A 23,536-nucleotide genomic window follows, 5' to 3' on the forward strand; every position below is an offset into this window, starting at 1 on the left:
GCCTATAATGTGAACGTTGGTGTGTTTAATGTTGTCCCAGAGGTCTCTTAGGCTGTCTTCATTTCTTTTCATTCTTTTTTCCTTATTCTGTTCCACGGCAGTGAATTCCACCATTCTGTCTTCTGGCTCACTTATCTGTTCTTCTGCCTCAGTTATTCTGCTACTGATTCCTTCTAGTGTATTTTTCATTTCAGTTATTGTATTGTTCGTCTCTGTTTGTTTGTTCTTTAATTCTTCTAGGTCTTTTTAAACATTTCTTGCATCTTCTCAATTTTTGCCTCCATCCTTTTTCCGAGGTCCCGGATCATCTTCACTATCATTATTTTGAATTCTTTTTCTGGAAGGTTGACTTCATTTAGTTGTTTTACTGGGGTTTTATCTTGTTCCTTCATCCAGTACATAGTCCTCTGCCTTTTCATTTTGTCTATCTTACTGTGAATGTGGTTTTCATTCTACAGGCTGCAGGATTGTAGTTCTTCTTGCTTTTGCTGTCTGCCCTCTGGTGGGTGAGGCTATCAAAGAGGCTTGTGCAAGCTTCCTGATGGGAGGGACTGGTGGTGGGTATAGCTGGGTGTTGCTCTGGTGGGCAGAGCTCTGTAAAACTTTAATCCGCTTGTCTTCTGATTGGTGGGGCTGAGTTCCCTCCCTGTTGGTTGTTTGGCCTGAGGTGACCCAGCACTGGAGGCTACAGGCTCTTTGGTGGGGTTAATGGTGGACTCCGGGAGGGCTCATGCCAAGGAGTACTTCCCAGAACTTCTGCTGCCATTGTCCTTGTCCCCGTGGTGAGCCACAGCCACCCCCCACCTCTGCAGGAGACCCTCCAACACTAGCAGGTAGGTCTGGTTCAGTCTCCTATGGGGTCTCTGCTCCTTCCCCCTGGGTCCTGATGGGCACTTTTGTGTGCCCTCCAAGAGTGGAGTCTCTGTTTCCCACAGTCCTGTCTAAGTCCTGCAGTCAAATCCCACTAGCCTTCAAAGTCTGATTCTCTAGGAATTCCTTCTCCCATTGCTGGACCCCCAGGTTGGGAAGCCTGACGTGGGGCTCAGAACCTTCACTCCACTGGGTGGACTTCTGTGGTATAAGTGTTCTCCAGTTTGTGAGTCACCCACCCAGCGGTTTTGGGATTTGATTTTATTGTGATTGCGCCCCTCCTACCATCTCATTATGGCTTCTCCTTTGTCTTTGGATGTGGGGTATCTTTTTTGGTGAGTTCCAGTGTCTTCCTGTCAATGATTGTCCAGCAGTTAGTTGTGATTCTGGTGCTCTCGCAAGAGGGAGTGAGCGCACCTCCTTCTACTCCGCCATCTTGAACCAGTCTCCCCCTGAGTAATTTTGAAATGGGCCATATTCTTTTTTCTTCTTTGGCTGTGCTGCATGGCTTGCAGGATCTTAGTTCCCCAACCAGGGATTGAACCCAGGCCCTCGGCAGTGAAAGCATGGAGTCCCAACCACTGGACCGCCAGGGAATTACCTATATTCTTAATTACAGTTACAAATTATGGGGTTGTGAATTCTTACAGAGTTGGAGATATTAAGGTCTTTTTGATAACTGAAAACAAATATCCAGTTGCCCTGACCAACACTGAAGCCACACAATGAGAAAAAGAAACTGTGTTTCCAAAGATGTGCTATTACTCTCCCCAACCGGCAAGGTCCATATGTTTTCTATGTAAGTAAAGTTGTAGTCAAACTGATTTCATTACCTGACATTGCCTTTAGGTTTTAAGTTCTTAGAGATATGGGCCTGTGTTGGTGAAACTGAAAGCTCACTAAATGAGAAATGTGCAGGTGACGCATGACCTGTGTCCTGTGGCCAGACCACATTGTGCCCATGAGATGACCCCTCCTTCGGCGGTCTGCACCCTGACAGCAAGAGACATAACACATGGGGGGTGAGCCGGGGGCTCCTACAGCTGTCTGAAATTAGATGGATCTCTGCCAACTTTCAAAATCAAGACTAAAATACTTGGGGATATGGATGTGGTCACACCTTTCTTTACGTATTTGGCATCAAAACAGTATGAATAAATTACATCAATTTTTAACATTGGGAATCATGTTTAAATTATATTTGAGGTTACTATTTAAAGACATTTTTGGAGAAAATTGGACACCTCCACTAAGTGTTTATCATTTATCTTTCTAATCACTACTTCAACATTGATTACAATTCCACCCCTAAAGTGGGATGATTTTTTATGTATTTCCAAAATGGGTTCCCAGTGAGCGGTGGCTGGCATCATTTCCATGCTTCAAGATTCAGGATAGGACTTCCCTGGTGGCGCAGTGGTTAAGAATCCACCTTAACCAGGAGACACGGGTTTGATCCCTGGTCTGGGAAGATCCCACGTGCCACGAAGCAGCTAAGCCCGCGAGCCACAACTACTGAGCCTGTGTGCCACAACTACTGAAGCCAGTGTGCCTAGAGCCCGTGCTCCGTAACAAGAGAATCCACCGCAATGAGAAGCCCGTGCACTGTAACGAGGAGTAGCCCCCGCTCACTGCAACTAGAGAAAGCCCATGCACAGCAATGAAGACCCAACGCAGCCAAAAATAAGTAAATAATTTTGTAAAATTAATTAGTTAATTAAAATTTTAAAAGATTAAAAAAAAGATTCAGGATAATGCCAACTGTGATGGTGGCCATTGTGACTCTTGGGTAACCTTTGCTCTGGGTCAGGCACTGTTTCAAGTACTTCACACAGATTAACTCCTTACATTTATTAACTCAAAGAGTAGGAGGTGGAAATTAAAAAGTAACTCCTCTGGGGTTTCATAGGGAGTTATAGGCCCTATGGGGATAGGTGTTATCAACTGCTTTTATGTTCATTTCCAAAAGGATAATTTTGGTTTTGTTGGGATTTCTCTTCTTCTTGGGATTGAATTCTTCCAAAACTGTGTGTGTCCCCTTATTTTAAGATAGTTTTTCTCATAAACAAGGTATTACGTTTGAATCTTTGCAGACAAAATGTGTGACACCAGGAGCAGGCCCCATGTTCCTTGTCAGGCATGAAGTCTTTTGTACTTTGAAGAGCTGTTAGGTTTTTTTTGTGTTTTTTTTTGTTTTTATTTATTTATTTATTTATTTATTTTTGGGTGTGTTGGGTCTTCGTTTCTGTGCGAGGGCTTTCTCTAGTTGTGCCAAGCAGGGGCCACTCTTCATCGTGGTGCGCGGGCCTCTCACTATTGCGGCCTCTCTTGTTGCGGAGCACAGGCTTCAGACACTCAGGCTCAGTAGTTGTGGCGCACGGGCCCAGTTGCTCCGTGGCATGTGGGATCTTCCCAGACCAGGGCTCGAACCCGCGTCCCCTGCATTGGCAGGCAGACTCTCAACCACTGTGCCACCAGGGAAGCCGAAGCTGTTAGGTTTTTTTTTTTTTTTTTTTTTTAAGCTGTTAGGTTTTAAACTGTGGGGTATATGCACCATTTCTCAGCTGCCAGTCAAGGTTCCGTGACTGTGAGGGCTTTGACAATGAAGTTACTCTACTTGATGATTTTCTGTCCTCCCCAAATTATATAGAGAATGACCAACTAACACATAATCAAAACTGGGTTAGCCATACCGAAAATGCCTTTTGATATATCAAAAAAAAAAAGACTAATTTGTCTACCTAATTAACAAAAAATCTATAGCAAATCTTTTAGGCACTGAGTCCAATAGGGTTAAAAAACCAAAAACAACAACAACAAAAAATTAAGACCATAGTTTTCCCTTTCATCCCTTGCCTGGGGACGTTTCTAGGTCCTCATGGTCACTGCCTGTTTAGATTATAAACAGTCTCCAGGTAGCTGACCCAGGTGTCCCCATTGGTCATGAGTGATGGGACTGCCCTCTCCATAAGGGCCGAGCTGGTTCCACCCAGCACCACTGGGAGAAGTGACCAGCATGAGTGACCAGGGAAGGAAGTTACCACCCAGACCAGGCCCCTGCTATCCATTGCTGATCCATGCTCTCTGTGCTCCATGTGCGATATCTCTCTGTGAAAACAAATCTCCATAATTTAGAATTAAAGACACGTTCCTAGTGTTACATTTCAGCCTTCACCAGCCCTATGGTTCCTATTTGAAAAGCCAATCCCAAATGCAAAATTAGTTTCCCGCGCCAGAGAACACCATGATAGTCAAGGTTTGGAAACAAAGGGGAAAGTATTTTTTTCCCCTGGTTATTTTTTTAAAAATCTCCCCCATCCACCATGTTTTAATGGGTCAAGTTGCACAGCAATGTCTTTAAAACAAAATAAGTAAAGCCAGATTTTTGAAAATGGAGCACGTTGTGTGTTTGTCGCTGGAAGAAAAAGTGTCAGTGCCCTTCTAAATGTAGACTGTAGTCACAACTCTTAGAATTGCAAGGAACACGAGCCCGCTTGTGCTGGTTCAAGGAAGCTGGCAGGTGGTCAATGTCAAGGTTCAGTGCAGCCCCTGGGCAGTGTTCTCTGGGGGTTCTGAGGGCGGGAGTGTCGAGGAGACAGTCTTGCTCTTGCCTTCGGGTGCGTCTGCCACATGTTCCCTTTCTTCCAGAGGTTTCTTCACTGACCCCTCTAAGTACCATGTTCGCACGACCCTAGTAGGCCCAGATCCCCAGGACCTGAGGATGCTGCCAGCCTGTCCTGCATCACTGCCCGCCTATTGGCTCCCTTGGCTGTGGCCTGAGTGAGGAAGGGACGCTGTGGAAACACAGCCGCTGCCCCTGGGATGTGGGTGGGGCAGCTTCCCTCGCAAGAACTTCCCTCGGGCGACGAGGCCCCTGGTGCCTCAGTATTTCCTTTCCTTTCCTTTCCTCTCTGTCCCCAGAAAGAGCTCTCAGAAGACGTCGGCCAGAACGACAGTCTTGCTCAGCTTTCTGTTCAAGTCCACAACGCCTCGTGCACCGTGAGGATTGCAGCCATCACCAAAGGGGGAGTCGGGCCCTTCAGTGACCCAGTGAAAATATTTGTCCCTGCACACGGTGAGAGCTGGTGCCCGATTGACTGACAGAACATCAGTCCGGGCAACACACAGGTGGCCGGAGAGTAGCCTGTGGCATGGACGGCTTGTTTAAGAATGAAACATAAAGACCAAAAGGAAATTTCGCAGTGATGAGGATAGTTGATAGTTGATCACAGAGCTGTCGATACCCTTGAGTCTTCCCACTACTATTACTATCCAGTGTAATAACTTCCTAGGAAGATTCATCCTTTCAGAACCCAGAATTTGACTGGACTTAATGAATTTAGGTTTCTTGTTTTTGTTTTTAACTTTACTATTAGTAGAGTATAATTGATTTACAATGTTGTGTACAGCAAGGTCAGTTATACATGTACATATATCCACTCTTTTTTAGATTCTTTTCCCACATAGGTCATTACAGAGTATTGAGTAGAGTTCCCTGTGCTACATGGTAGGTCCTTATTAGCTATTTTACATATAGTATTGAATTTAGTTTAAATGTATCCAAACTACATGACTGAATTTTGGATAGGCAGTGTGGCTAATCCTCAGCTCTCTATAATTGGCACTGTTGGTTTATTTGCTAGTGTTTGCTTTAAGCGGTGCAGCTTGCTCTGTTAGCAGTCATTCAAACCTTAGGTAACATGCTTTGTGATTGATTGGTACAGAACAAGAAGCGTTTCCTATAGAAGCCATCGTTACACGGCGCTGGGCTCGCTCAGCTAAATGCCCATCCCTGCATGCTGGTTTCTGCTTGTTGTTGGAGTGGCCTTAAGCAAGGTGACACCGTGGTGCCCCAAGTGGCCCAAATGCTGTGTTTGCTTCTGTAGACCAGGGCAGCCGCCTTTGTTCTGACTCTGACCTGCCCTAGGTTGTTTGGTAATGAACTGCTACCATAAACTCTACGCAGACATCTATATGGGTATGATTTGTGCATTTACAAGTTCTTGCCAAATATATAACCTTTGCAGCCGTAGCAGACAGGACTTGGGAACAGACGGTTGAGTCCCCGTATGTCTGTCCCAGTGACCCTCAAATATGTTCTCCTTTTTAGTGCCAAATTGGATCCATATTACAGCTCCTACAGCCCATAAGCCCAGTCCCAAGGGAACATTAGTAACTGGTGTTGGGGACACAAGGCGTGCCTACCTGGCAGAAATTCAGGGACAATGAGATTCTGATTCTAGAGGCACAGGTTAAAAATCAGAGTTTAACACAGACATAGAAAACAAACTTATGGTTACCAAAGGGGAAAGGGGGTGGGGGAGGGATAAATTAGGAGTTTGGGATTAGCAAATACAAACTAGTACATATAAAATAGATAAACAATTAGGTCCTACTGTGTAGCACAGGGAACTATATTCAATTTATTGTAACAAACCATAATGGAAAAGAATATGAAAAAGAATATATATATTATATATATATATACACACACACACACACATACACACACATACATATAACTGAATCACTTTGCTGTACACCAGAAACTAACACAGCATTGTAAATCAACTATACTTCTTTTTTTTTTTTTTTTTCCCACACCTTGTGGCATGTGGGATCTAGGATCTTAGTTCCCTGACCAGGGATCGAACCCACGGCTTCTGCAGTGGAAGCACAGAGTTTTAACCACTGAACTGCCAGGGAAGTCCTATTCTTCAATTTTTTTTTTAAAAAGTCAGAGTTTAAGATGACAGAGCTTTCATCTTCATTCATAATAAACTGTCCAAAACTGTAAAAAGCTTTGCTGTTCTGCAGTCCTGGCTTTGCATGGTTCCCGTCTGCGTACATTTCAGTTACCACAGTTTAGTTACATCACACCTGTTCCCCAACAATATGGTTCAAATTTAAGGTGCCAGCATATATTAACTGTGAGTAATTGTATAAACTTCACCGCCAGCTCTTCAGTGCACAAATCTCTCCATAAATAACAGGGGCATCTTAGTTGTGACCAGTTGGGTCACTTCTTTCAAAGTCTGTCTGTGGTTGATCACCATGCTTTCCTTATTCAGTTCACATGCATCTAACAGGCATAGAGCTGTGTTACTTCCTTGTCTCGCAGGGGCGAACCCACATGACATTTCACAAAAGCAGATAATTGAAAGACGGAGCTGGTGAACAAAGATGAAATGTAGAGAAGAAAGAAAAAGTGATAGTGTTGGAAGTGGAATTTGAATTGAATGTGTGTGGAATTCCGAAAGAACTAGTTGACTGTGGGCATGTTGTTGCTGCTGCCATTTGGTCCATGAGATGTGCAGCCAGGGAACTCGGTGAAGGTGGACTTACCCACGTGAGTGAACTGGTTGTGCTGAAAAGGAGAAAGATGTCCCAGAGGAAGTTAAACTGGCCACAGTCTTCACATGTGTGTCAGGGGCCCCGAAGCTGGTGTACTGGATTGAGAATATGCAGATTATGGCCCACTGAATGAGCAGCACACACCACGCACATGGGGTGGGCAGATAGTTCCCTCGGCATCTGAGCTCCCACTTTGGGGAAGTGAAAACCCTGGGGTCATTTTGATTGTGCAGTTTCAATACGCCCACACAAAGGAAGCAGAGTCACAAGATCTATTACAGATCCCAGACGCGGGTGTGGGGTGAGGAGGTGGGAGAGCCAGGGCAAGGGTGGTCCTTCATCCCACGTCGGAGCAGGCGGAAGAGAGAGGGTAGAAAACGCCTGTACTTAACTTTCAGGGGCTCAACTCTAAATGGTTATTTTTAAAGGTGCCCCTGGAAAAGCTAAGCGGGAACTTGCAGCAGGACTCCTAAGCTCAGATCCTTATCGAAATGCCCAGACTCTGAATTGTCATACTGGGCTGTAAGCAGCGTTGTCATACTGTACAGTGCCTCAGCAGGGACTTCCCTGGTGGTCCAGTGGTTAAGAATCCGCCTTCCAATACAGGGGACGTGGGTTCGATCCCTGGTTGGGGAACTAAGATCCCACATGCCGAGGGGAAAGTGAGCCTGCGCGCCACAGCTAGAGAGCCCACGCACTGCAACTACTGAGGCCGCACACTCTGAACCGTGCACACCACAACTAGAGAGAAGCCTGCACACCACAACAAAGAGCCCGTGCGCCACAACAAAAGATCCCACATGCCACAACTAAGACCTGACACGGCCAAATAAGTAAATAGATAAATAAATATTTTTTTAAAATAAAATAAAAGAAAATGCCTCAGCAGCAGCTCAAAATCTCTGCCTTCTCATCACAACATTAAAGGAACTCACAGAGGTATTTTACAACACTGAAAGCGCAAAGGATAAAACATGGGAAGCTGATCCAAACTTGGAAAGGAGTATGACATTTGTCAGGGCATGGAAAATACATTCTGTCTATATCCTAAGCTATATGGCTAGAAGCTGGCAAGCAGTGTTCAAACTACTCTTGATACTTTTTTTTTACAAAGAAATAAAGCATTTTGATTCTCATATTTCTAGTGTTTTAAATTAGAGTGTACCAGTTAAATATTAGTTTTACTATTTTTTCAGTTGCTTATACATTTATAACTGACAGGAAGAGAGTTCCCCAATATTGTAAATCAACTATCCCTAATCCCAAAGAGATGTTTTGAATTGATTCTATTGGTATTTTACCAGGTTGGGTAGATTTTGCCCCCTCGTCAACCCCAGCACCTGGCAACAAAGATCCTGTGCTCATCATCCTTGGCTGCTTTTGTGGATTTGTTTTGATTGGGTTGACTTTATATATATCTCTGGCCATCAGGAAAAGATTCCAGGAGACAAAGTTTGGGTAAGTTTCTCAGTTTAAAATGTTTTGCTCAATGGTATCGATGAAGTTGCTATGCCAAGCGTTAATGCCTCTTCTGCTGGCCCAGCTCCGGTACCCAACTGGGTCCCTGTATTATGCACACCCCGGGGGAGGCAGCTTCCTTACTTAGGCCAGTGCCACAAAGGCAGGCAATAGTGAAAGCTTTTTACTTCTTCCAAAGTCTCTTCTTGCTTTCCTCTTTTCTTGTTTTCCTTTAAGAGGAAACTTAATATTTTTTAGGACATTACATGTTGTGAAAATATTTTGATTCTGGTTTTAAAATACATTAAAGTCAAAGTGCTAGAATGACATCCCATCCACAATAGCACGAGAACTATAATGTTCCTAAGAAGAAACCCAATATATGTACAAGAGCTTTGTGGAAAAACTTATTAAACTTTACTGACATTGCAGAAGACAACTCAAATAAATGGAAAGATGTGTACCATGTTCATAGATGGGAAGGCTCAGTTTTGTCAAGAGATCATTTTTCCCCAAGTTAACCATAAATTCAATATAATCACCATCTAAATTGCTGCAGGATTGTTGATAAAAGCTGATTTGAAATTTTACCTGAGGGACTTCCCTGGCAGTCCAGTGGTTGAGACTTCGCCTTCCAATGCAGGGGATGTGGGTTTAATGCAGGGGGTGCAGGTTCGATCCCTGGTCAGGGAGCTAGGATCCCATATGCCTCATGGCCAAAAAGCCAAAACATAAAACAGAAGAAATGTTGTAACAAATTCAATAAAGACTTTAAAAAAGGGCCACCTCAAAAAAAAATCTTTAAAAAAAAAAAAAAAGAAAGAAAGAAAGAAAATTTACCTTGAAGAGTAAATGAGCAGAGACAGCCAAGACAGTTTTGAAAAACACAAAAGTTTGGGTGGAGAGGGCTAATCCTACTAGGTATAAAAACATGTTAAATGATTAGAACAGTGAGGTATTGGTGAGAACTCAGTGTATGGACATCACAGGGTACCCATATGTGTGTGGGAATAGAATATACAATGAAGATTGCATTTCAAATCTGTGGAGAAAGGAAGGAATATTCAAAAAACAGAACCTGTTCTAGGGGTTGGATGGAGAGAGATGAACAAGACAAACATGGGGCTGCCCCCATGGGGCTGTAGCTTATAGTCTAGCAGTTAAGAAGTGCAGAAGAAAATACTCCATGTGAAAACATTCTTATCAGCTAGTCCTCCACTAACTCATAGTTCCACAGAACCCAAAAGCTTACCACCAAAATAGATCTTAGATATTATCTGATTCAACCCTAGCTGTAATAATTTGGAGAAGTTTAAGGCTGAATGTTTTAAAACTTACCAAAAAGTGGGGCTGCAAAGTACAGCAGATATATTAATAAGATTCCAGTACTGTTTCAAATATTTAGAAATAAAATTATCTCCAAGGACCATTAAGATGAGCAGAAGCTGAAAACAAATGAAAAGTTGATCACAGGTTATTTTATACATTATTTTATACTGAAGTCAGTTTCCTTGGGTCTTCACTGCAACACCCTATCCATTTGTTCATTTTGTACAAGCACCTTTCATTTGTTCATTTTTTAATGAAAATACCTTTATTTTCTACTTATAAAAGTAACTTTCTTATAGTTTTTTAAAAAATCAAATTATATAGAATAGTTGAAAGTAGAAAGTGAAACCCACCTGTAACTCCAGGGTTTATACCTGGTCTCAGTTGCTATTTTGGCATAAATCCTTCCAAATTCTTTACTTTGCATACAAATATATTACTTTTTAAATGTGTTCTCTCTTTTAAAATAATCTATATATGCAAGATAATGTGAGGTTAAGTCTATAATTTAGACTCATGAATTCATAGTACTTTCCACCAATTAGTCTAACACAGTGACTAAATGGATTTTTTTAAAATAGGTTTTATTTTTTAGAAAAGTTTTAAATTTACAGAAAAAATTGAGAAGGTAGTACAGAGACTTTCCATATACATCACATCCAGGGTCCCCTGTTATTAACATTTTATGTTAGGACAGTATATTTGCTACAATCAGTCAAACAATATCAATACATTATCATTAACAAAGTCCATACTTTATTCAGATTTCCTTTGTTTTTGCCTAATATCCCTTTTCTTTCCCAGAGTCCTATCCAGGACACCCCATTACATTTTGCTGTCATGTCTCCTTAGGCTCCTCTTGGCCATGGCAGTTTCCCAGCCTTTCCTTGTTTTTGTTGAGCTTGATAGTTTTCGGGAGTACTTGTCAGGTATTTTGTAGGATGCCCTCTCTTGGGATTTGTGTGATGTTCTGCTCACGATTAGACTGGGGTTACAGGTTATTGAGTGGAAGACTACAGAGGTAGAGTGCCATCTTCATCCCATTACATCAAGGATACACGCTGTCAACACGATTTATCGCTGTTGATGTTGATCCTGATCACGTGGCTGAGGTGGTGTCTGCCTTGTTTCTCTACCGTAGTTATTTTTTCTCCCTTTTTATACTGGACTCTTAGGAAGCAAGTCAGTATATGTAACTCACACGTACAGTGTAAGGAGTTAACACTACCCCCATCCCTTAAAGACAGAGTATCTATATAAAATATTTGGAATTCTTCTGCACAGGAGACTTCTCCCTTTCACCCAATTTATTTATTTATTTATACACATATATATACACACACACACATGCATGTGTGTGTGTGTGTGTGTGTATATTATCAGCCTGGACTCATGGATATTCATTGTATACTTTGGGTTATAATCCGATATGACTTTATCGTGTTGCTCAGATTGTCACAGCTTTGGCCATTGGGAGCTTATCAGTTGTTCTCAGCTCTTGATGGTTCCTAGACAGGGTTGTTTGATATTGCCAGGTAAGCCTAAAATGGATCTAAGGAAAGAAGCCTATTTCTCCCAGTGAGAAAGGTTTTTGTACTAGAAGAGCCCTTTTAACAGGCAGCAGGTTAGTAGCGTCTTGTGGAACCAGCCCCAGCCTGGGTGGCCTTCTGCTTCTTGTGTGAGATGTCTGTCCTCATTCACCCAGGAGCGCCTTCACAGAGGAGGATTCAGAATTGGTTGTCAGTTACATAGCAAAGAAGTCCTTCTGTCGGCGAGCCCTTGAACTCACCTGTAAGTTGACTCTCATTTCTCTTTTTTGGCAAAAGTTAAAATAGTTGAGAGCAAAAAAACCACAAATTAATTGATAGATTTCTAACAAAAGCCAAAGGAGTCAAAGAATGTCTATCTTTAATGTGCAAAATGTCTCTGGAAACCAACAAGTAGAGAGTCAGACATGGCCCTGGGCTTCCCTACTGGCCGGTTTCCTGGAAGTCTGGAGCTGGACCCACGGTGAAGTGACCTGGTTTAAGGACTCCTGATGCCATGAAACATGGAGGGAAGAAGGAACTCTCAGGGTGAGAGGAGAAGATGTGGGCAGAGGGATTTAAAGGAAACAGCAAAGCAACTGTCAAAATCTTGAGCTCATTTCCTGTTTTTTCCTGGCAACCAAGTCAGGGAACAATTTGCTAGCATACTTTGTGACAGTTATGGTTTGAGCTTTGCTGAATCAGAGTGGGAACTCTTTTAGTTTCAAAGAATGGGAATAGACAGATAGCTGTGTTCTTGAATAATTTCAGAAACAGTGTTGGAAGTGTGTGAATATTATCAAATTCAAGCTTCTGGATGTTTGCAAAAAACAAAACAAACAACAACAAATAAATATAAGGATGATGGAAGGCAGGTTACTATGAAATAAAAACTCATTTGATGTAGGATGTTATTACTTCTCTAATCTAGAAGTTTTGCCTGTTAGATGTCTATTCTTGCATTTAAAAAAATCTGTCATTTAGACCAATTTCTTTCCTTGATTGAAGCACTATTTGGGGAAAATTTTTCCACTAAGAGCTAATGTGTCCTTTCTAATTACCACATTTTTTTTTTCTTTCAAAGTCATTCCCTAACTATGGTACAAACTGAATCATTTGCCAAATGGCTATTGAATTGGTCTCCCTCTCCTGGTTAACACCTTTTATTGATAACACTGATTGTCTGTGCTGCATATCTACACCTCATAGAAAATCTTAATCTTCAGTCCCCCACCAAGTATTCAATTTAGCACTTTCTGTGTCATTATAATGAGGTTCTATATACCATATGTAAAACAAACTGTACCTTGTTCTCTACATGTTTCCTGTGGATTCTGTGTCACCTTCCCTGGCACGGGAGGGCAGGCGAGGTGTCCTGATGACTTTTTTGTATCCCACAGTTAGGGGTATACTAGTAAATGCTCCACTAGAAAGAATATTGACTTGGGACTTCCCTGATGGTCCAGTGGTTAAGACTCCAAGCTCCCAATGCAGGGGGCCCCGGTTTGATCCCCGGTCAGGGAACTAGATCCCGCGTGACGCAACGAAGATCCCTCACGCGGCAACTAAGATCCCGCGTAGTGCAACTAAGACCCGACGCGGCCAAATAAATTTATAAATAAATATTTTAAAATTTTAAAAAAAAGAAAAGAAAAAATATTGACTTACCTTCCTCACTCCTTTGAGTCAAGGGCAAAGCTCCCCTGCATGAACCTGATTGCCAGCTGCTGCTACCACCCAATGGGAAGAGAAATATGGTTCTGATTTTTATAATCCTTCAGGATTAATTTTGCCCTGAAAGATTCATTTTACTCAGTTTAATCATTAAGTAGGATTAAGTGTGATATTTTACTACTGGCATTTTGGGGGGAGAGCTGTGGATATAAAATGAGAAAAATGTTTAACTTTTTTATAGGACTTTATATACAATTTTAATTATATTCATATGAAAGGAAGTATACTGACAGGTCATGTATGTTCTGTGACTCCTTTTATAGTACACAGCTTGGGAGTCAGTGAGGAACTGCAAAATAAACTAGAGGATGTCGTGATTGACAGGAACCTTCTAATTCTTGGAAAAATTCTGGGTGAAGGTAAGCAGTTTAATTCTTTTAAAATATGAGTAAGAAGGTAAGCAGTTCACAGTCATTTTAAAAAATATATATTTATTAAATAAAATACCATTTTTGTGACTTTAAGTTATAATACAAATAGTTCTATCTTATAGCTTTTAAAATGAAAAAGTAAATAGTGATTTTTGAGACTCAGATTTGGCCTATGAAAAGGGCCTCTGCAGAGCCTAACAAACACAGTAGGCTCTTGAAAAATATTAATTTCCTTTCTTCATTAAAATGCATGCAATTCATTGGTCGGCTTCCTATATACTTTCAATTTATTCCTCTAGTTCTTAAGTTTACTATTCTTGTCACCTTCCTAATTAAATAGGAACAGAGGTGAAACTACATATTTGTCAAAATGGTCTTAGGATAAATGATAATGGTATTAACAGTTTGTACTTGATGCATGTCAGTAACAATTTCCATGTTGTCTTGTAAGTTTCTTGAATCAGTTACGATGCTTAATAAAGTGATGAGCTGAGCTAAGTCTGAGCCAACCAAGCTTGTGACAAGCAGGAGGCTAGGACATGGCCTGTGCCCTGGGTTTACCAGTGTGGGTGACCTGGCCAGCTCTGCCCGGCTGCTGTGTTGGGGTCACAATGGAGCCACGTGAAAACAGCAGCTACGGTGCTATTGCATTTCTGTGGGCAAGAGAGATTTTGCACAAGGTCAATATAGATGTTGTTTTACTTCACAGGAGAGTTTGGGTCTGTCATGGAAGGAAATCTTAATCAGCAGGATGGGACCTCTCAGAAGGTGGCCGTGAAAACCATGAAGTGTGAGTTAACCCTGATGAAACCCATTCTTCTAGGCGTGGGCAGCTGCTTCAGTATCCGGTGCTTCATCAGGCCAGTGATGAATGATGTAGTTCCTCGGTCACCAATGGGTCAGAAGGCCATCCAGAGCACTGTTAAGGTCACAGATGGAAAGTTACTGTAATGAGCTCTTCATACCTGCATCATATATTCTTTTTTTTTTAATGTTTGGTTTTATTTATTTATGTATTTATTTATTATTGAAGTATAGTTGGTTTACAGTGTTTCAGATGTACAGCAAAGTGATTCAGAATATTATATATTCTTTACACTTGTCAGGGAGGGGGAAATTTCCCCCTCCACCCCTTTTAAGTTCTTGTGGCTGGCCTAATAAAATTGACACAAGACAGATTAACAGGAGAAAAAAAAATAAGCTTTAATTCATGTGCAGGAAATGTCATAGAAATGGGACCTACGAAGTGGCCAAAGAGGCAGCTTTTATACGTTTTAGACAAAGAAACAGTAAATTTGTGAGGAATTGACAGGACAAAGAAACTAAGATCCCGCGTACTGGGTTTTAGGTGCTCAGTAAGTGAAGAATCAAAGCAAAGCTCAAAGTTTGGGCTTGGGGTAGTCAATTTAAAGAACTAACAAGGGAGAGGGTGTGGAGAAAAGGGAACCCTCTCGCACTGTTGGTGGGAATGTAAATTGATACAGCCACTATGGAGAACAGTATGGAGGTTCCTTAAAAAACTGAAAATAGAACTACCATACGACCCAGCAATCCCACTACTGGGCATATACCCTGAGAAGACCATAATTCAAAAAGAGTCATGTACCACGTGTTCATTGCAGCTCTGTTTACAATAGCCAGGACATGGAAGCAACCTAAGTGTCCATCGACAGGTGAATGGATAAAGAAGATGCGGCACATGTATACAATGGAATATTACTCAGCCATAAAAAGAAACGAAATTGAGTTATTTGTAGTGAGAAGGATGGACCTAGAGTCTGTCATATAGAGTGAAGTAAGTCAGAAAGAGAAAAACAAATACCATATGCTAACACATATATATGGAATCTAAAAAAAAAAAAAATGGTTCTGAAGAACCTAGGGGCAGGACAGGAATAAAGACGCAGATGTAGAGAATGGACTTGAGGACACGGGGACGGGGAAGGGTAAGCTGGGACGAAGTGAGAGAGTGGCATGGACTTATAAATACTACCAAATGTAAAATAGCTAGTGGGAAGCAACTGCATAGCACAGGGAGATCAGCTCGGTGCTTTGTGACCACCTAGAGGGGTGGGATAGGGAGGGTGGGAGGGAGATGCAAGAGGGAGGAGATATGGTGATATATGTATACGTATAGCTGATTCACTTTGTTATACAGCAGCAACTAACACACCATTGTAAAGCAATTATACTCCAATAAAGATGTTAAAAAAGAAAGAACTAACAAGGTTTGTTTATATAGGCTTCTTCAGCCAGAATTCCCTATCTCTGGCGATAAGGGTATCCTTCATCTTTCGCATGAGAGAGTTATTTCCTGCTTTCAGGAAGACAGAAAGGAGTGTCAGAGTGTCCCTCTTGCACTGGCCGTTTCCTAAGTAACTGTAATTCAAAATAATCAATATGCCATTGTGACATATTTTGGGGTGGCCCACCCTGAGCCCCAGCACACTCAAGGCAATAACATTTGTTATTTTTACTCTCTCCCTCCCCCTCTCTTATCATTTAGTAGAGATAATGATTCCAAAGTAAAGCATGAATTTCCAAGGCAGGGCTGAGCTGGTAGCAGCATCTGACCCCAGGGATTGGTCTGGCTTAGCTTGGTGGGTTCAATTCCTCACTTGAGGGTGGTTGTGTGGTGTGCAGGAAGCTGTGGACTGCCTGGAAGGTAAGATTCCCAGAGAGAGGAGAAATATTCTTTGGTTAAAGGCATATCAAGAGCTATGATCATAAACTGCAGTCTCCAAGGGAGCTGGGAAGAGTGCTTACATCTGGGTCAGGAAGGGCCTGATAAGTCATCACACAGAATCTGTTTTCATCCCACAAGTAGTAAAGTGCTATTAAGAGTCTTAAGCAAATGAGGACAAGAGCATATTATTACATTCTAGAAAGTTCACTTTGGTTGCAGCATGGAGGAGAAAAAATTACAGTGTTGACAAAAATAGTGGCAGATGCCAGTTAGAGCCCTTCAGAGTCTGTGCCCATGTCCATCTAGACAAGGAAACTAAGGCTCAGAAAGGTGGTGACTTGTCCAAGTCAAACAGCTAGAAAGGAGGAGGGTCGGGCCGGAGTTTTCCTCACCATAGATTGACCAGACTGCAATGGCAGAACATGATAACAGGTCCCCCCATGCCCTTCTCCAGGAAGCATCTCCAGGGCCTGGAGACATGTGATTGTCTAAGTTTGGTTCTTCAGGTGTCCAGCTGGGCACCCATGAAATTGACCATGATCGTACACCATTCACCTGCAGTTGTCTTCACAATTCATACAGAGGAAAATTATTCGGTGCTGTGTTTGTTAATGCTGTTAATATTGCTTCCTCATTTACCCCTTGTATATATTCAATATTATTTTTGATCAAGGGGTAAAGTAAAATTGGTTTCTTCCTAAAATTTAAATCCACTGTTTATTGGGCATTAAGGCATCAGTTAGATTATAAGCATGTACTGAGACTTTTTAACCAGAATTGGAGGCTGAAGTTTTAATTTAAATATAAAAAGTAACCATAATAACCAATAAGTCAGACGGGCTGGTGCTTTTTGCTTTTTCAAGCTTTTTGTATACATAATAATGGCCAATACTTATGTAATTCTTACTGTGTGCCAAAGGGCACTGCAGTTATTCCCACATTTCATCAGTACCGCAGGAGCAGGAAGTCAGTACAACTCGGAAGTAGGTGTGGGTAATCTCCTCCATAGACTGAGAAAACCCGAAGTTAGAGTACTTACTGGAGCTGAACCCGGTGTGGAGCCGAGTCTGGGTATCAAGCCACAGTCAGCATCCTTCCTGCCTCTCTCGTTTTTCTGTTAACCTCTCAGTGTGTCCCTGGGAAGGCTCCTTCCATCAGTTATCCCAATTCACCAAGTAGAAAGTTTAGGGGCCCTAGTGAAAGGAGCTGGGCCTGGAACCTGTTTCCTCTCTGGCCTTGGCTCTGCTATCCTTTCACTTAATTAGAATAACTAGTATGTGAATTGCATCCATGCTAATTATCAAAGATTAAAAGCCCAGTCTCTGGCCTCTGAATCCCAGGGTCATCTACATTTGCCTGGAGGGGTTAGACCCTGGGGAAAGGGTTTGCCCACTTCACCTGGTTGTTTGGGGCAAAGTTGGCAGACATTTTGCAGGTCTATAGAATTTTTTTTCTTAAATTTGCTTTGATAGGAAGATTAATATATCTTAAGCCCATAGGAGGTACAGACCCCGTACTACATGCTCTTACATGTAATTTCAATCAACATTTCCCCCCTGTTAAAGCAGATTCCCTAAGGCATGCTTGGCTTTGTGTTTGACTTTAACTGTGGTAAAATACACATAACATAAAATATACCATCCTAACCATTTATAAGTGTACAGTTCAGGGACATTCAGTACATTCACACTGTTGTGCAACCATCACCACCATCCATCTCCAGAACTTGTTCGCCTTGCAAAACCATAACTCCGTACCCATTAAACAACAACCCTCCATCCCCCGTGCCCCCTCCTGCTTCCGGCAGCCACCATTCTACTTTCTGTCTCTGTGAATCTGACTTCTCTAAATACCTCATAAAAGTGGAATCATACGGGATTTGTCCTCATGTGACTGGCTTATTTCACTTACCATAATATAGAATTTTAAATGTTTCTCTTAAATTGCCTTAATTCCAAAAACTTGGTATGAAAGTGCATCTAGTTCACAAGGCGTGATTGGGCAACCAGACTTGCAAGAAACGTGGTGAGAGAGAGAAGCATGTGTTCTTTCTTTTTTGAAGGCAAAAATCATTGCAACAGATCAGTTGGATTTGATTTTAGTTTTTTGCTAATATGCTTTCATTTTTAGAGCAGTTTTAGGTTTATAGAAAAATTGGGCAGGGATTTCCCTGGCAGTCCAGTAATTAAGACTCGGGGCTTCCACTGCAGGGGGCATGGGTTTGACCCCTGGCCAGGGAACTAAGATCCCGTATGCCTTGCAGCTCAGCTGAAAAAAAAAAAAAGAATTGGGCAGAAAGTAGAGGGTTCCCATATGCCCCCTCCCCTCACACAGTCTCCCCTATTAACATCTTGCATGGGTGTGGTACATTTTTTATAATTGATGAACCCGTAGTGATACATTATTAACTGAAACTCATAGGTTACATTAGGGTTCACCTTGTGTTGTATGTTCTGTGGGTTTTGACAAATGCATAATGCCCTGTGTCCACCATTCCAGGGTCATACAGAAGTTTCACCTTCCTAAAATTCCCATATGCCATCTATTCATCCCTCCCCCCACCAGTCTCTGACAACCACTCATCTGTTTACTGTTGCTATCATTTTGCCTTTTCCTGATTTTACTTTCAAAGAACAAAATTGCTATTGCCCTCTCCCCTTCTCTGAGTAAATAACTCGTGCCTAATATTTTCTGTCTTTTCTTTTAGTGGACAACTTTTCGCAGCGAGAGATTGAGGAGTTTCTCAGTGAGGCTGCGTGCATGAAAGACTTCAACCACCCAAACGTCCTCCGACTCCTAGGTACTCAGAGAAACATAGCACCACTGGGTGGCCGGAGGGGCTCGGCTAATCCACTCTGGGCCACAGGAGAAATCTCTGGGGCAGATAAATTTTACACTTTGTATAACTCCGAAGCAATTTATAACATCGGGTTTTTCGGGAATTCCCTGGGGGTCCAGTGGTTAGGACTCGGCGCTTCCACTGCAGGGGGCCCGAGTTCGATCCCTGGTCAGGGAACTAAGATCCTGCAAGCTGCACAGTGCGGCAAAAAATAAAATAAAATAAAAATAAGGGAGTTTTCACCCAAAAGACTTATTATGGTTATATTTTCTGAGGCTGGTCGTAAAAATAGGCCTGCATTTTCCTGGACATCAGTGGGCTCAGGAATATTTAGTGTCCACAGAGTTCTAGGTGATTGTGGATTAAAACAGCCCCCGGTTACCCCAGTTACAAGACATGAAAGCTGGTTATGCTATAATTTGTATTGATTTAGTTTATCCGTGAATCAAAAGCTAGCGGAGTAAAGCTGTAAAAGTAGACAAATTCCATAGATCATCTTTGAGAAACAATTTATTGACATATTTCAAGTACTGATTTCTTGGGATCTCCACTGACAATTTCATGGGACTTGATTTAAGTGATTTGAGTCAGTGATTTAATAGGCAGAATTTGGTTTTGTGGCACTGTTGGCTAAAAAATACAAAATGGAGAGCCCGTATCAAGTGGTTGCTGTGTGATACTATTCCAGGAGGGAAGAGTGACCTAAAAATAATTGAATATTCTGCTGACTTTTTTTTTTTTTTTTTTTTGCTGTCCTGTAACTTGATAAATGCTAAATTCTTTGGGGAACTTTCAAAGTTTTATTATGATGGACACTGCAGAGAGATGGGAAAACTAATGTTTGGAGACAATGTTATGTCAAAGAAACTACTGTTGGTCATTTGTAACTATTGACTTCAGCAGACTCTGAGAACAATGGCGCTTTGTAATTGTACCAGCATGTGCAAGAGCTTTGTAAGCTTGATCTCAGGTGACAGACAGGCTCTGATTCTAGCATCCATGACAAATGATGTTTTTTTCCCCCCCGTGTATGTGTTAACATTTAGAGATGTGAATTTCACCTACTGGCCCTCAGAATTCTTCCAATAGTTTTAAGCATTTGGTTGCAGGGGACTTCTTCATACGATTAAGTATTTAACCATCACATGAAACTAGTTTGCCCTTGAATTCTGCTGCAGTCGCTACCCCTCACTTAGACTCAGTATAACAAAAACGCCACGGGTTTATAGATGGCTGTACTTGATTAATTTTTGAGAGCTTTCACGCAAAGATTGGTACTAGTCTGAAAGAAAAAGAAATACCAAGAAGTGGACCCAGTGTGTGTTCCATATTCTAGAATACAGCGTGTGAGTTGTGAGGGTTTTGTTTTCTTTTGTTTTTTTAACCGCTGACTTGAGAGCACATGTTTTCAATTTGGCCAGTGCTTCTGCAGTGCTTTTTCTGGTCACTGGTAACAAGGGCTCTTTGTAACTTACTCTCTGTTTTTAATTCCAGGTGTGTGTATAGAAATTAGCCCTCAAGGCATCCCCAGGCCCATGGTGATTTTACCCTTCATGAAATACGGGGATCTGCACACCTATTTACTCTATTCCCGATTGGAGACAGGACCAAAGGTAATTAATCACCCAGTTGCATGGCCTCTGAACAGTGCTTGGGGCTCCCGTGACAGGGCCTGGACAACACCAGCGTCTAACCTAGAAAATGAAGGAGGGAAGGAGGAGACGTTGGCCTCTGTTCAGTGCCCACTGTGCACCCTGGGGGTTGAAATGTGGTCCTCATAGCCGGCCTGCCCATAGATTTCATTAATCCTGTTGTATGTGAGGGAGAAGCCGGCTGGGAGTGGAGCAGAGTGGGCCCCTCTTGCTATCAGAGTGGTCTCTTTCCTTGAAAGTCTCCTCTTTTTAGATTGTTCCCTCTGAAATTACTGAGTGCCGGAGCCATCTCAGTTTCCGGGGAGAAGTTGCATTGAGTTGTTTTTCAGAGACCCTGAGGGGGAATTGGCTCCATCCATGTTTCTCTTTATCCTGAGCCCCTCTGTCCTCAGAATCAGAAAGTGTGTTGGGAATTGGTGGGCCAGCCTGCCTGCCTTCTGCGGTGCCCCTGAGAGGAGCACTGACCCCACAGGGCAAACCCTGCCCTGAAGCCCCACAGCGCAGAGACACCAAATGGAAACGAGCTCTTAGACTGAAACACCTCGTCCACCGGTCACAGGTGGTGGAAAGAGTTGTGACGAGATAGTAGTAATAAGATGGTGCCTGGGAGCTTCATGGGGAAGGTCCTCATCCCAAGAGACGGGTGAACCTGTAGGAACAGCCATTTATTTATAATATGGCGAGGCAGTTGAAAAAAAACATAAAACTTGAGACCCAATTTAGGGGGAACATTTTCTGGAGCCTTCTTCCCTGTGTCTTGCTGCCCCTGTTGGTAGTTTATGCCTGTGTGTTATGAACAGGCCAGGAGATCTTTGCTTTCCTTTTTCTTGTACTTGTTCTGTTCTTTCCAGGGACGGCGTAAGGGACCTAAACGGGAAAGTGAGCCCCTTCCTTTTTTTAGCTACCCCCATGGTCCTGTGCTCACACCTGTTTTGTTCGTGGCTTCTTTAAGTCTTTCACCAGCACAAATACTAACCAGAGACAGGAAATTGTAGCCACATCACAGAGCTATTACAAAGTCACTGGGGCTCCTCCAAAGAGGTGAAGGGCCTAATCCAAAGTAGGGGACTCAGCATGGCCGAGTGCTTTCCTTCTCTTCCCCGTCCCCCAAGAAACAGACAGTAACATTATAAGAAGCCTGGAGAAGAAGAAAAAATTACCCATAATTCCCAACATTGGCACCCTCGGGCATTCACATCGCAACCGTTTATTCCACATCTGTGTGTTTCACAGGAAGGGGCTCAGCATGTACACATCTGCCTGTAGGCCAACAACAGGGGCTAACGTTTCTCAAACGTTTGGCAGAGGCCGGCCTGTGTTTCGCATATATCAATGGCACAGCCACCATAATAAGTAGTTACTAATAGAATCTCAGGTGAGGAAACTGAGGCACAGATCAGCAGTGGTGGAGGCAGAACTGGCTGCAGACCCCATGCCTTTAGTTCTTCTCCGCCCCATCCCATGGGTGCCCCTGCCCGACAGGGCAGCCTCCGGACAGATGTCTGTGAATGGCTGCATAGCATAGTTTTGAATGGATTTTGCTTCATGTTGATGAGTGATTTTGCCTACATTTAATTTCCTGGTATATTGTATGATTTTTCTAATAATTTGCAGGGGGGATTTCATATTTCACCAGAGCAACTTCTGTAGTAAAAAAAATAAAAATACACAGGTTTGTTTGATGACCAACAATCATCCATCTTGTGAAGCTTAACTCTCCTCCCTTTTTTGGACCCCTGTGCAAGTGTAGTGAGCCTCAGATTGGATGTCTTTCTTGAATCTTTGTAGAAGAGAAATAGGCCATTTATATCCTTTATAAAAATATTTTTAAATTATCATAGAGAAAAAAATGACTTTTCTCCCTTTTTGGTTTATAGTTATATAAATTTTAATGCATGTATAGATTCATATACTACCATTGCAATCAGGATACAGAACAGTTCCGTCACCCAAAACTCCTCCTCCTGCTACCCCTTTATAGTTACACCTTGCCCACATGGCTAACCCCTGGCAACCACTGATCTGTTCTCCATCACTATAGTTTTGTCTTTTAGAGAATGCCATATACATGGAATTATATAGTTTGTAATTCTTTGAGACTGGCTTCCTTCACTCAGCATTATGCCTTTGGGAGCCATCCAAGTTGCATGTATCAGTAGTTCATTGCTTTTTTTATTGCTGTGTAGGCTTCTATTGTATGGCTGTATCAGTTTGCTTTTTCCATTTGCCTATTGAAGGACCTATGACAGTTTTGAGTTGCTATAAAAATTCACATACAGGTTTTTGAGTGAACATAACTTTTCATTTCTCTAGGCTAAATACCCACGAATGGGATGCTAGGTCATATAGAAAATGTATGTTTGTCTTTATAGTAAATTGCTAAACTACTTTCCAGAATGGCTATACCATTTTACATTTCCACCAGGAATGTATGAGAAATTCAGTTGTTCTGCATTCTTGTTAGCACTTGGTATTATCTGTAGTTTTTTGTTTTGTTTTGTTTTTAGCTGCTCTGATAGGTGTATAGTGATAGCTTATCATGAAATTTATTTGCATTTCCCTGATGATTAATGATGTTGAGCATCTTGTGTTTATTTACCATCTTTATATCCTCTTTGGTGAGTGTCTGTTAAAGTCTTTTGTTTATTTTTTAATTGGGTGGTTGGTTTTCTTGTTGAGTTTTGAGAGTTCTTTAGCTACAGTTCCTCTGTTGGATA

At 42.1% G+C, this 23,536-nt stretch overlaps 1 protein-coding gene across 1 annotated transcript in view; it reads left to right on the plus strand.

Annotated features, from left to right (window-relative positions):
• MERTK (MER proto-oncogene, tyrosine kinase) overlaps positions 1–23,536 on the plus strand; it is a 146,641-nt gene that overhangs the window by 108,880 nt on the left and 14,225 nt on the right. Inside the window, exons 11-17 of the mRNA XM_036873782.1 lie at positions 4,792–4,945; positions 8,529–8,682; positions 11,717–11,802; positions 13,535–13,630; positions 14,352–14,432; positions 19,036–19,128; positions 20,662–20,780. Of these exons, the coding sequence (XP_036729677.1) occupies positions 4,792–4,945; positions 8,529–8,682; positions 11,717–11,802; positions 13,535–13,630; positions 14,352–14,432; positions 19,036–19,128; positions 20,662–20,780 (783 nt within the window). The remainder of the gene's footprint in view (positions 1–4,791; positions 4,946–8,528; positions 8,683–11,716; positions 11,803–13,534; positions 13,631–14,351; positions 14,433–19,035; positions 19,129–20,661; positions 20,781–23,536) is intronic.

The sequence above is a fragment of the Balaenoptera musculus genome, chromosome 13 (genome assembly GCF_009873245.2).
Source record: "Balaenoptera musculus isolate JJ_BM4_2016_0621 chromosome 13, mBalMus1.pri.v3, whole genome shotgun sequence".
Classification (NCBI taxonomy): domain Eukaryota; kingdom Metazoa; phylum Chordata; class Mammalia; order Artiodactyla; family Balaenopteridae; genus Balaenoptera; species Balaenoptera musculus.